Source organism: Heloderma suspectum, chromosome 2, assembly GCF_057233095.1.
Source record: "Heloderma suspectum isolate Gila_16-S chromosome 2, 16-S_ref, whole genome shotgun sequence".
Taxonomy (NCBI): domain Eukaryota; kingdom Metazoa; phylum Chordata; class Lepidosauria; order Squamata; family Helodermatidae; genus Heloderma; species Heloderma suspectum.
This window is the reverse complement of record NC_139459.1, coordinates 23,949,083-23,962,529: the sequence shown is the minus strand read 5'-3', so window position 1 is coordinate 23,962,529 and position 13,447 is coordinate 23,949,083. Positions and strand designations below refer to the sequence as shown.

At 44.9% G+C, this 13,447-nt stretch overlaps 1 protein-coding gene across 2 annotated transcripts in view; it reads right to left on the bottom strand.

Annotated features, from left to right (window-relative positions):
• Positions 1-741: 741 nt before the first annotated feature.
• Positions 742-13,447, bottom strand: part of ZNF532 (zinc finger protein 532) — a 67,149-nt gene continuing 54,443 nt past the window's right edge. The window contains exons 4-8 of one of the 2 annotated variants that reach the window (XM_084832997.1): positions 13,247-13,409; positions 10,714-10,992; positions 5,676-5,788; positions 3,466-3,613; positions 742-1,268 (exon numbers count right to left, since the gene is read on the bottom strand). In XM_084832997.1, the coding sequence (XP_084689123.1) occupies positions 774-1,268; positions 3,466-3,613; positions 5,676-5,788; positions 10,714-10,992; positions 13,247-13,409 (1,198 nt within the window). In that variant the 3' untranslated portion in view covers positions 742-773. Of the gene's footprint in view, positions 1,269-3,465; positions 3,614-5,675; positions 5,789-10,438; positions 10,993-13,246; positions 13,410-13,447 lie in introns of those variants that run through there. The other variant, XM_084832998.1, reaches the window with a different exon arrangement.

The window sequence follows — 13,447 nt, the reverse complement described above, 5'->3', positions numbered from 1 at the left end:
CTCAGTTCAGTTCTGGTACTGAAGACAAATTCCTAGGCTCAGGATGTGCTCAGAGCCATCCTGTTCCTTAATTCTTAGTGTATGTTTTTTGCACCTGGCTCTAGTTGGTGGATCTTATGGTTCTACTAAAAACTACAGTAGATCCCACAAGTCTGAAGTCTGCCCATTGGGGTCCTGAAGGATCTGACATGATCCAAGTGGTGTGGGAAGAACATACATTGGAACAGTTCTCATACTGCTTAAGTAATGTCAGAATGGGATCACACATGAAGTGGTTTAATGGAATCTTAAGCACTGCCCTAATGTCAAGAACTCTGCTTTAAAACAAACTTGCTGTTAGAAAAGACAAAAACAAAAACACAGACAAAACCCCCACCAGGATATCCCACTAAATACCAATACAAACACATAACAAAGAGTATAAAAATTATCTTTTAAATATATACAAACTCTGTTCAACTCAAATACTGTTTTATTTAATGCTGTTTTTTGAGGGGGAATTGTTTTATATATATATATATATCATCTATATCTATGTATATATATCTATCTATATATATATATCTATAGTGATGAGGTGAGGAAGATACATTTTAAGTATAGAATATATTGCAACTGCCTGGGTAGAACTGCTGTTAGCTCTATTGTGTGGCAAATTTATTGTACCCAAAAAAAAGAAAACAAAAAAAGAAAGAAATGTCAATCATTGTTCTGAAGTAGAGAAGGCCTTTTTTTGCTTTTGGAAAATGTGTGTGGGATGGCGAAGAGGTGGGTCATTTTTCAGTGGAGCTCATTCGTTTGGATTTAATGAAGGCCATTCCGTGTGTCCTCATGTGGGTGTTTAAGGCAGCTTCCGTCTCAAAAGTCTTTGCACAAACTTTGCATTTCCTGTCGGACATGGCATTGTCAGACTCCTCCTCCTCACGGCTGGGTTTGTTTTCTTGCTGACTGTCTTCTTCAGATCCATTCTGTTTCGAGACAGGCTGAGGTTCCTTCAGCTTATGAACTATGAAGAGATGCCTGGAGAGAGATACGTGGGAGGTATAACAGAGGCCACATTCCCGGCACTGGTAAGAAGACCCGTCGGACTTGTGCTGGGGAATATGTTCGTGGAACTGAAGGAGGTTCTCTGTTGTGAAGCCACAGACGGCACATTTGTGAACTTTAAAAACATTGATCTTCAATTTCTTCAGAGGCTGAGTGATAGCGCCTCGAGGGGGCCGGAACTCCAGCACGGGCTCTTCCAATTTACGCTTTGGACTGGGAACCTGAAGTTGAGAACAGGTCCATTAAAAAAATCAGCTACAATCATGCAGTTGTTCTCAGGAACGTTCATGGCTTCCACACTTGGAAGAAGGCAAAAGGGATATTTAAGCTAGAGCTCATTTACACAACGAACCAACCAAACTGATTGGCAGTAGATTCAGGACAGGCAAAAGGAAACACTTCTTCCCACAACGTGTGATCTAACTTATGGACTTGACTTCCAGCAGATGTGGTAATAGCTGCTACCTCAGATGTCTTTAAAAGGGGACACTACATAGACATAGAGGTCCGGTATCTCAGCAGCTATTCGCCATGAGAGCTAATAATAAAACCTCTGAATGCTGGAGACAACAAACAGTGGGAAGCCACCACCTTCAGACCATGCCTGTGAGTTTCTATGGCAGGGGTGAGGAACTGTGGCCCTCCAGATATGCAAAGTTCTATATCTTTGTGAAGCTTTTGGGAGCGTCATTAAGAGATTTGGAGCAAAGCATCACCATCCCTGACCCCTGGCCATGCTGACTCAGGCTGATGAATGTTGGGGTCCAAAAACTTCTGGATGGCCATAGGTTGCCCCACCCCTGTTCTAAGGCATCTGCAACACTGGAAACTACATGGACTCTGATGGACCAATAATATTCTTAACCCAATAGGCACATGGCTGGTCATGGAGGAAATGATTGAATGACACGTTTCTGCAAACATTTCTGAACTGGGCACCGCAAAGTGGCAAGTGTGCCATCATGCAGATATCTATCGGCATATATTTGTCAAATATTTACAAAATATAAAAACCTTCAGCAGGCATGCCCGACAGGTGAGGCTGCCCTTTATGCTCCTGAAACCTAAACAATTTGAACAGCAGAGCAAGCAAGTCTCAAGGTGCCGATTTCAATGTCAAATATATTGTGTCTTGAGGGTGAATGCGGAATCTGTCTCAGCATGTGCTTGAGGGCTCCATGTAGAACTTCCCCTTCCCTTAGTGATACCAAACAGAACTTATCATAGTGCTGCTGACAAGAAATATAGGCAGCAGCTCCAGTTATAACTGAAGGCATCAGAGAGTGTCGGCACACAGTGTGTTCAGACAGACGTACAGTTCTACCCGCATAATTTTGACTCCACCCATTCACCTGAGCATTACTCCAGCATCCCAAACTCACTCTGATGCGCTCTGCTGTTCCACACAGTTCCTCAGATCTGAATCAGTGTGCCCTATTCATCCGCTACAGAGCTGCAATGTCCCATTTCCTAGACTAATGCATGCAAAGCTTTCCACCGACTCAAAGTGGGCAAAGCAAGGAAAGTGCATAGGAAGAGATACACTGCATTGGACTGGGCTGAAGGAGGTTCAGTGATGGACCACAGCTCAGACATCGAGCAGGGGCTTTGTATGCATGAAGTTCTCAGTTCAATGCCCAACACCTTTATTCTTGGGTAGCAGGACTAGCTTACCACATTGGAGGGCCAGTGCCAGTCACTGTAGATCAGTTTTTCCCAGCCTGGTATCCTCCAGAGTTTGGGCTACAACTCTCAGGATTCCTGACCATCAGCCATGCTGGTTTGGGCTGGTGGGAGTTGAAGTCCAAAACATCTGGAGGGCACCATGTTGGGGGAATCATAGAATAGTCATAGAATAGTAGGGTTGGAAGGGGCCTATAAGGCCATTGAGTGCTGCCCCAGGGTTAGATGGGCCATCGAGTCCAACTCAACATAAGGCGGGTTCATATAAGGTAGGACATTAGGTTGCCAATTTTTTGCACTCAGCCCAATCTTCCTGTACAAGAGACAACTCAGCCTGGGGTTTACATACACTTTAACCTGCCTCTCAAGTATGCAATACTTAAGTAAGTGTGTCTATGGGTTGGACCCAATGTTAGTCTAACTTAAGTCCCATTCATTTCAATGGGTCTACTTTAAGTAGGACTAACATTGGATACAACCCTATGCCTAGTATCTGAATCAGCTTGAAAAATCAGTATAGTTTAATAAAAAGACATAATCCCTGAAGAGTGGGCTGATCTCTTAAACAGGATACAAAATAGAATTGTTTCGGTTGGAGGTGCTTTCTTCACCTTAGTACGCTTTCCCACTTGATTTGTTGTGAGTACACAGAACGTCAGTCAGCTGGTATTTCAGATTTATTGTTTTTTAAATGACATAGACTGCTAGAGAAACACGATATGCAATGTCTCTAACCTTGGTGTCTTGTTTGACTTCACTTTCTCCCACATTGGTTGATTCTGTCATCTCTTTCACATCTGGCTCCTTAATGCCATGCATCAACTGAATGTGTTTCTCTAGCATCAATCGCTTGGTAAAAGTACGCCTTGAATCTGGGCAGTGCCTGTATCAAATGCATACCAGACCATCAACAGATACAATCAAATATTTGGTGCTACATGAGTTGCGCGGGTACTAAAAAAGAAAGGGGAGACTCAAAATCACCATATGCATGACCAGCATATACAGAATGTTTGAGCAAATGGAGAGTTCCCTTCAGTCTGTTTGTGATGTAGACGTACTACTGGCAAGGATCTGATGGACTTATGGAAGCAGCATCACAGAACTGCCCAGGTAATTTTGCACTGATACCTGTGAATCACTGTGGAGCCCTCAAGACTAATCGGTTACTTTTGGTTATTCATTGTTTCCAGTCTTGTTTGTTCCATCCCATTTCTGCATCACTTTCCAACTTTTTTTTTAAAAGTCTATAGAAAGATTTGTGCACATTTTTGTACCTAATTTTGCCCAATATACACATTTCTTGTTCTTTTGTACACTTCCCCCCATATATATTTGTATGCGTATTTTGTTCAGAGAACTGCATTACAACATTCTGAGAAGTGCAAATACTGGTGGATAACTGCATTCTGGTTCACATATTGATTTGGGAAGTGCAAATGTCGTGTGTTCTTATCAAATGTGAACCGAACAAAAGTCTCTGCCACCTCTACTCAAGACTCTGTGTGAAGCTTTAAACTTCCGCCAGGCCCAATAAAAAATCATTAAAAAAAAGCCCCTAGCTGCTGCGTGATGCCGCTGAAGGTTCCAGAAGGCGCAAGGCACAAGATGTGAAGCAAAGGGACAGGGACAGATTCACAGCTCTTGCAGCCTGTGGCCCATAAAACAGGAGGAGCTCTCAGGCACACGCCATTTTAAGAGAGCAAGCCTATGGTGCCTAGACAGCATCTTGGGGGGCCACAGGATAGTTTGGATTCCTGGATCCGAGGTCAGACACCACGTACCGACCTTGGACTCAGGAGTCCGAGCTCACCTCCCCCTCGCAGACGGTGTGGAGGGAACTATGCCAGTGACCTCGGAGCGGAGGGAAAGGGGGTGGTTCTGTGGGCAGGGAGGGAACTGGGGAGGCCAGCTTATTATGTATGTATGTATTACATTTATATCCTGCCTTTTTTCCCCTTTAAGAAACCCAAGGTGGCATACATAATCCTCCTCCTCTCCATTTTATCCTCACAACCCTGTGATGTAGGTTGGGCTGAGAGTCTGTGACTGGCCCAAAGTCACCCAGTGAGCTTCCATGGCTGAGTGGGGACTAGAACCCGGATCTCCCGGCTCCCAGTCCAACACTCTAGCCACTACACCACACTTATGAAGAATCCTCCGTCCTCCCTGGCCTCCTTCCTTCCCAGGCCTCCTTCCCTCCCACTCAGAGGAGTGGAAAAGCCCATCTAGCAAAAATGCAGAGTGGGAGGAGTGCAGAGACGAAGATCGTTTCTGCCCACCTCCAGCTCTGCGTAGGATGCCCATCAGCCTCCCAGTTTGGAAGCTGATGGGCAACCTGATAGGATTGCGCCCTAAGTTCCTTGCTGCCTGCAACACACCTTGATTGCCATTATCTTGCTTTCTCCTGCAACAAGTAGCTCCAGAGAAAAGCTGGCGGCAGTCCCCCAGCCCAGCACGAATTAGCATCGATGGAGACTTTTTTCTTTTTAACCCCTGCATGGGGAAGGGAGGAATTTCAGGAAGCAAGCAGCTGAGGGGAATGGTTTAAACCTCCCCTCCTGGCACATGGTGGTCCCAATCTGGAATGGGGCCATGCACACCTACTTTAGAGTAGGTAACTGAGTGGGTACATAATTAATGTAACATGCATGTTTGACCTTTAGAGACTATCACATAATCTTCTGCAACATGCAAGCTTCGATGTCAGATATGCAGGGGTTCTGAGGCAGATAGATCAATCTGGAAAATCCTCTTCTCTAGAGAGTTGACTTCATATAAATTAGCACATCACACATGCCACCTGAACTCACTGGCAGAAGGGCAGGAGTTTAATTTTTTTTAATAATTATCATAACAAACATAAGCAGGACATTCAGTTCAGGTGACTGTTGTCTGTCTGTTTGACTGTATTTTTAAAGAAGAATGTTAAAAGCAGAACTTACGAGCAGGTGTAAACTTTCCTAATGCCTTTGTGCTTGATACGATTATGGCGGCAAAGACTGTGTGATGAACTGAAAGATTTGTCACATTGTCGACAAGGATGCTTCTTCATTTGCTTTAAGGAAAGAAAATCAAACATTTAAACTTCAAGGAAAAGTTCGAGGAGGAGGTACATTTAAACTTCAAGGAAACCGCCCCCCAGGTCTGATCCTTGCCAGTAATGAGGGTTTTCGGAACAACCACTGCCTCCCCAAAGTAATGTTGCAAGGATAACGCACCTTCAGGCACAGTTTGAAATCAATAGGTTGGATCCAGACTTAGTCATACTTAAAGTAGCCCTACTGAAATCAATGGGACTTGAGTAAGTCAATGGATCTGCTCCAAGTATAACTAAGTCTGGACCCAAACCAATGTGACCACTAGAGGGAGTAAAGCTGTGGACAGACAATTGTTTCTTCTTCTGGCAAGCAACGGGAGCAACTTCTCCCTTACTACAAGGATACTAATTCTGAACTGTTATGGATAGCCTGATTGGTGTGTGTGTGTGTGTGTGTGTGACATGCACACACACACAGGTCTTTCTGCAAGTTTCCAGATTCCCAATTCCAAACTGCAGCTGATTCCCCAAGCTCCACAGAAGTCAATGGACCAGTGAAATTAACTAGACCAGATGGCAAACAGCCAAGATTGAGAAAGGCATTGCAGCTGTTAAATGAAATGTAGGGCAGCGTATGGATAGATACATATACAGTTGTACTTCACTCTTTCCATCCCCTGTGCTCAGATCTTCCTGCAGGGGCAGTTTGCACAAGATGTTACTACTGCTGTCACCTGCTTCAGACCCAGTGGAGGCGGGTGGCTTCAGCGTCATGGGGGCAGTGAATTCATCCCCGGTTTCAGTCAGAACTCCAAAGGAGCTATCCAAGGTGTGGAAGCACCTTGGATAGCTCCTTTAGAATTCTGACTGGTCCTGACTGAAACCTACGCCGGGAACTAGACAGGGGGAGTGTGTCCCTGTTGGTTCTGCTGGGCCTCTCAGCAGCTTTCGATACCATCGGCCATGGTATCCTTCTGGGCCGCCTCGCTGGGATGGTACTTGGAGGCACTGTTTTACAGCAGCTCCATTCCTTCTTGGAGGGGCGGACCCAGAAGGTGGTGCTGGGGGACTCCTGTTCGACTCCCTGACCATTGGCTTGTGGTTGTTTTGTCCCCCATGCTATTTAACATATACATGAAACCACTGTGGGAGGTTGTCCGGAGTTTTGGGGTTCGGTGTCACCAGTACGCTGATGACACCCAACTCTACTTTTCCTTTCGATCTAATTCCAAGGAAGCTGTTGGGGTGCTGAACCGGTGTCTGTCGGCAGTAATGGAATGGATGAGGGCAAACAAATGGAAGCTTAATCCAGACAAGGCAGAGGTGCTCCTGGTCAGTCGAAAGGTAGATCAGGGAATAGGGATACAGCTTGTGCTGGATGGGGTTACACTCCCCCTGAAGACACAGGTTCTCAGCTTGGGTGTACTTCTGGATTCAGCCCTGAGCCTGGATGCCCAGGTTTCAGCGGTGGCCAGGAGTGCATTTGCACAGTTGAAGCTAGTGCGCCAGCTGCGCCCGTTCCTTGAGATATCTGACTTGGCCGCAGTGACACATGCCTTAGTTACATCCCGTTTGGATTACTGTAATGCACTCTATGTGGGGCTGCCTCAGAAGAGTGTTCGGAAACTTCAGCTGGTTCAAAGAACTGTGGCCAGACTGCTGACTGGGGCTGGTTACAGGGAGCGTACAACTCTCCTGTTAAAACAGCTTCACTGGCTCCCAGTCTGTTTCCGGGCACAATTCAAAGTGCTGGTTATGTCCTATAAAGCCCTATATGGCTCGGGTCCAGGTTATCTGAAAGACTGTATTCTCCCTTATGAGCCTACTCGTGCCCTGAGATCTTCCGGCGAAGCCCTTCTCACCATCCCGCCATCACCACAGGCACACCTGGTGGGAACGCAGGAGAGGGCCTTCTCGGTGGCTGCCCCAAGGCTCTGGAACTCCCTTCCCAGGGAGGCGAGAGTGGCACCCTCCTTGATATGTTTTCGCAGGCATGCAAAAACTTTTTTTGTTCCAGCAGGCCTTTGGGGATAACTAGTCTGGACCTGGGAAAATACGACGTATGGATACCATTTTTGTTGTTCTGATTGTCTTTTAATGTTTTAATATCTTTACAATTTTAATATTGATGATTTAATTATATTTTTAACTTTTATACAGTTGTATTTATATTTATAGGTTTTAACTGTGGCAGTTTTAACGATGTAAGGCCGCCTTGAGTCCCAGTATTGGGGAAAAAGGTGGGATATAAATAAATATAATAATAATAATAACAACAACCTGGAGCAGATTCACAGCCCCACTGACATCGGAGCCACCAGCCTCCACTGTTCAGACCCATGCTGTTCGAAACAGTGTTGGAGTAGAATCAGCCTCCTCCAAGCTGGTAACTTCCTCAGCACTGGCTGGGAATGATGGGAGTCACAGTCTAATACATCTAGAGGTCATCAGGAAGGCTACGTGATGCTCTTAATCAGGTCTAGAGACTGTCTCCTTCTGTGGGGCTGGCATGACTATAGGTCCATCACTGTCACTACTTGCCTCAGACTGGGGCCTTTCCTAGGGCCAAGACAAGCTGGATGTTTCTAGGTAACTCTTCAGCTCTCTTCGGAAGGCTGCCCTAGCTGATCACAACACAAGGGATAAACAGCAGTTGGAGGATCTGTATAAAGCTTGGTGTACGAAGACCTGTGAAGACCTTGCTGATATTTGTACAATTTCATTTTGTTTGTAGCTGAGGTCTCCAACATGGAGGCCATGGGCACCCATGTGCCTACGGAAGCCTCTCTTGGTGCCCACCAGGATCTCTGCCCCTCCTGATTTTATGTTTTTATATATTTTAACTGGGAGGCTGAAAGTGTTGGTCTCCAGCACCATCTTTATTTCCAAGAACAAAAGTGGTGAGTGACTGCAGCCTTGCAGGCCCAGCTTCCCAGAAGAAAGAAAAGGTAAGTGGGGGTCCTATGTCATCCATGAAGCAATGCATAGAGAGAACAATTTTAGCCGCCATTCTACATCCATGAAGTTATGCTAGTCTGGCACGGTCCACCATCCCCACCCTTTCCAGCTTTTATCTTTAAAATCTACTACATGGGTATTTCATTATAGTATCGCCTACCCACACGGCCCTGATTTTTATGAGGTTTCTTCTGTCTCTACCAACAGCTTTGAGCTTATTACGTTTTCACGATATTTCCCATATGGCATCTGTTGCTTTCTCTCCGCCTACACCCCCCCCCCCCCGCTACCTCAGGCAACAAAACTGACATGATTTTTATTAGGTTTACTCACGCCAAGGGGGTTTGTGCTGTCAGTCATGAAAAATTATGAGCTTTTCCTCCCTTTTCCTTTTTAATTCTATGACTTAGAAAACTCTTTTCACAGCCTGGGGGGATGGGGGTGAGGTGGGGCAGGGCAGGGCACCAAAAGCAGACTTAGGAAACAGACTGGTATTTGTTTAGACAAGTGGGACCTGCTGTAAAATGTTGTACTGTGGAATCCTCCTATTCAGGTTTCCGGCCAAGCCCTCTTCCAGCATACTCCATTGCACCGCCACCTGGTGTTCTGTTCCCTCTCCCACGCCAATGGTCAGTCAGCATTCCACACCCACTGAGCATGCTCAGTCTCCACTGAGCTACATCCCACAATAGAAGTGGGCTTATATTCGTGCAACAGAACTTCCCCTTCCTCTCTGCCCCCGTGTACGTCCCTCAAACTGCTCCAGAGGGGGCCCCAACCCTCTGGAGCAAATCTGGGGTGTGTGGGAGAGAGTACATTCTGACAACAGTATCTGCTCCACTGACTGATGGACTCCACTGGATACGGTTTTGAGGTTTTCCTGCCCCATCCCGTTAGTTTTTTTTTTTAATCTACAGATTGTTTGTACTTCTGCAAAACTTGGGGTTCCCCCAAGCCTGCTGATATGTCTCTCTTGTGTGTGGATGGTGCTGTTTGGGGTACATATGGTTCTACACTTGAAGAATGAGTTTGCTATAAGTATATTGGATAGCAAACCCTAGAGCTATTTCAGAACGAGTTACTTTGCATAAATGCAAGTGATTGGCTGACTTGAGGCACATGATACCTAATGATGTCAAATCCAATGTGTGCTAGGGGTTACAAAGCTTGGCCCAGGAATGTCTTTACAGATGAGACTGCATGATTAGAGTACCATCTCCCTCAATCACCATAGTCAGCTTCAGGGAACAAGGGTAAGGGGGCAGAGTTTTGAGATCAAAGAAAAACCTTCCTGTCACGTTCAGGTCAAGCATCCCCCTTGTTTACTAAATACTCTACTGGTCAAACACCTTGACCACTTGCCCTTTCTAGTGTGGGTTGTGACTTGGTGAGAAAAATTTAAAAATGTGCTTGTAAATGGGAGGGAAGGAGAGAAGGAGGGAATAGTGGTTGGTCACGTGCAAATAGGAATTGATATAATGGGTCAAGTAACAGGTTGGTCGCAGTAACTTGTTTCAAGGTAAATTTATTTCTTGGTAAATTCTTAGTAGGCCTTCCTGAGCAATGGGTATAAACCTGGATTCCCAATAAGCAATACAATTTATAAAGCAGTAGAAGAAAGAGAAATCTGCTGTAAGTTCAGAGCTCACTTGTTTTGGAAACTAGTTTAGAACTATGTTACTATAGCAGGGAATGCAAAAGAAAATATTAATAGCAATCTTTACTAACAATGAGTGTTAGCTTTTTTATTTATTAAATTGTAAATTCTCACATTTCCATCAGTATCTCAAAAAGATACTTACGATAAGGTGTTTGGCAACATGCAAGTGTAACCAATAAATTTAACAGATGATTTGGTCACAAGACACATGATTAATAACAACACATTATTTCAATGGCCAATAGCCTCAACAACAACTTAAGAAAAGCTTGGATCTAATTTCTGCTATTTCTACTAATGCCTGGAAACTACAGCAGAAATTTACCTTTCCATGTTCTTTCCTCATGTGAGATATGTAAACTTCTCTCTGAGTAAACAGCCGATCACAATCCCAGCACGTCCAGCCAGGATTGGGCACTTTTTTGGGATCTGCTTTCTTCACAGGGGAAGGGGACTTCTTCTCTGTCTTTTCTGTCCCGTTGATGGATTTGGAGTCCTCTTTGTTGTGACTGACCGAGTTCTGAGTGGTAGGCTTCGTGCTCAACGGCAAATTGATGCCCAGATTTGGTGGCCCCTCAACACTTTTCAGTGTCCCGTGCATAGACTTTAAAAAAAAAAAAAAGAACAAAAAAAGTTGACCCCCACTATTTAGAGAAAATGCAGCACGCAATGATCAGCTGACTTAAGGCTGAGAGCCTAAATGCAGGTACTTGGAAGTGAAATTTCACTGAATCAATGGAACCAAAGGCCAATGTACACAGGCAGCAAAATCACATGGTAAAGCTGGACTGTACCACTTCACAGATGGGGGATGGCATGTCTGAATCCCCCCTGCCCGCCCCCACACTATTATCCTACACACAGAGAATTGACATGTCAGAAAGAAAAGTTCTAGGCTGGCCTTCTTCCTCATATTCCACTTTTAGTATGCAAGACAATTTCTTTAAAAGATGGGTTTAATAGACACAACAGCATGCTGTAGTTCGACCCCAAAAAGTGTTTTTTTGTGCACTCGATATGAATGCAAAATGCTCAAAGGCACTCACAGCAAGTGCCTGCCTCCCTCTTCCCCAGCACCCATAAATTTACGTTTGACCAGGGAAGAAAAAGTGGCAACAGTGGAGGGCACTTGCTAGAGTGAAGACACCCCTCCATTGGACCTCTAGAAGTGTCTTATTGCCCCTTCTCCAGCTGCAAAGGCCTTTGGGGCTACCGAAAGTGAAGGTGGCAACTTGCAAGACTGAGAGAAGCATTGCAGAACACTTCTCAGCTCAATCCAGCTCACAAGCATTTGCAAACGCCCCTACTCACATGCCAACAACATTCTTAGGGGATATTCAAACATGTGATCCCAAACTTGCAGTCTCAGGTAACCCAGTCCACCAACACCTGCATCGTGCAATATTCTTTATTCTCCACCACCATGCTAGCAAGATAGAGAACCTTTTTCTACTCAGAAACAAGCAGGACTGAATTACTCAGCAGCACTTTCAAACCAGCATCCCAAACCAGCATCTACTCAGAAGTAAGCATGAGCAGCATGCCTACTCACAAGTAAGCAGGGGAACGCCTCTGCATGTCTACTTATAAATAAGCAGGACAAGCCTCAGAGGTAAGCAGGGCTGAATCATTCAGCAGCTTCCTCCCCAGGTCCTGTCCCCTCTACCTGGCAGGGAAAGCTCTTATCTCTGATTGGAGATAAGAGCTTTTCTTGGCTGTGAGAGGGGGCAAGACCCAGGGGAAAAACAGGCAGGTAGATCAACTGGGCTGTGGGGGGAAAGTGGGTGGATTGCCACTGGCTTTGAGGGCCACCCTAGGAGCAACCGAGGGCCACAAGCAAACCATGGGCCATGGGTTATGCTCCTCCACTGTAAACCAGTTGTTTTCAAAACTCAATACAGCGAAGGACATTTTCCATACTTAGATGTCTGCCATAGTGCTTCTGTGAATTGCAGAGGATTCTGGAGCATATTTAGGGCACATGCTCAGTTCACATGGAGTGGGCCTCACTGTTGCTCCATGCATTGACAATGCATCCTAGAACACACCAAAACTCCTCTTATTGCTGCACATTTCAGGGGGAGATCAGTTGTGGTGGGCAAGCTGTCCTTTAGGGGAGCTCTTCCACCACAGCTGATACCTCACTGAGGAATGCTGGGTTCCTTCAGAACATAGTTTGAAAGCCACTGAATTAAACCAATAGCCTAAAAGCAAAAGGGGAAAAATGTATCAGGAAACTCCTCAATGTCCAAATTACTATTATAAAAATGCCAAAGTTATGTCACTACTCCAGAGACGATGAAAAAGTAATAAAACTACTATCAGTAGTCAGTTTCAAACTCCACATCATCCTGCAGAGTTTTTTAAATTATTATTTTTGCTTCTACAATGTTGGAAAAGAACAAGTCTCTGAAAGAGGATTGTAGAACATTGCATTGCATGAGTTTTAAAGTCCTATTCTTTACAATTTGGGGGAGGGGCTACCTGGTATAGAGCACAGGTTGTGCACACATAAATGTCTTAGGTTCAAGTCTTTGGCATCTTGTTAAAAAGGATTGGGTAATAGGTGATGTGAAAATCCTCTGCCTGAGACTCTGGAAAGCTGTTGCAGTCAGTGAAAGTAGAGACAATACTGGGCTAGATGGACCAATGGACTGACTTAGTAATAAAGCAATTTCAGACTATCATAGTTTTATCTGGATGTCCTGCTGAGTTCATGACCCTGCACACCTCAAGAGTATACAATGTCTACCACCTACTGTCATCTACCTTTGGTGGTTTCCATGTAATTAATTGGATTTCCATTATTGTTGTATGCAATAGCCTTGCATCCAAATGAAATAAAGATGACCACACACCTTGATATGATCCATCATAAGTTGCTTCTGTGCATACAAAAGTGAACAGTCTGGACACTTGAAGACAGACACCTTCTGGTTTTCAATGTGTTGGTCGAAGTGGCGATACAGCAAAGGCTGCAGGGTAAACACTGTGTCGCACATGGAACATTTGTATATGATTCTAAAGACAAAAGGAAGTTGAAGTAGTAACATCAGTCC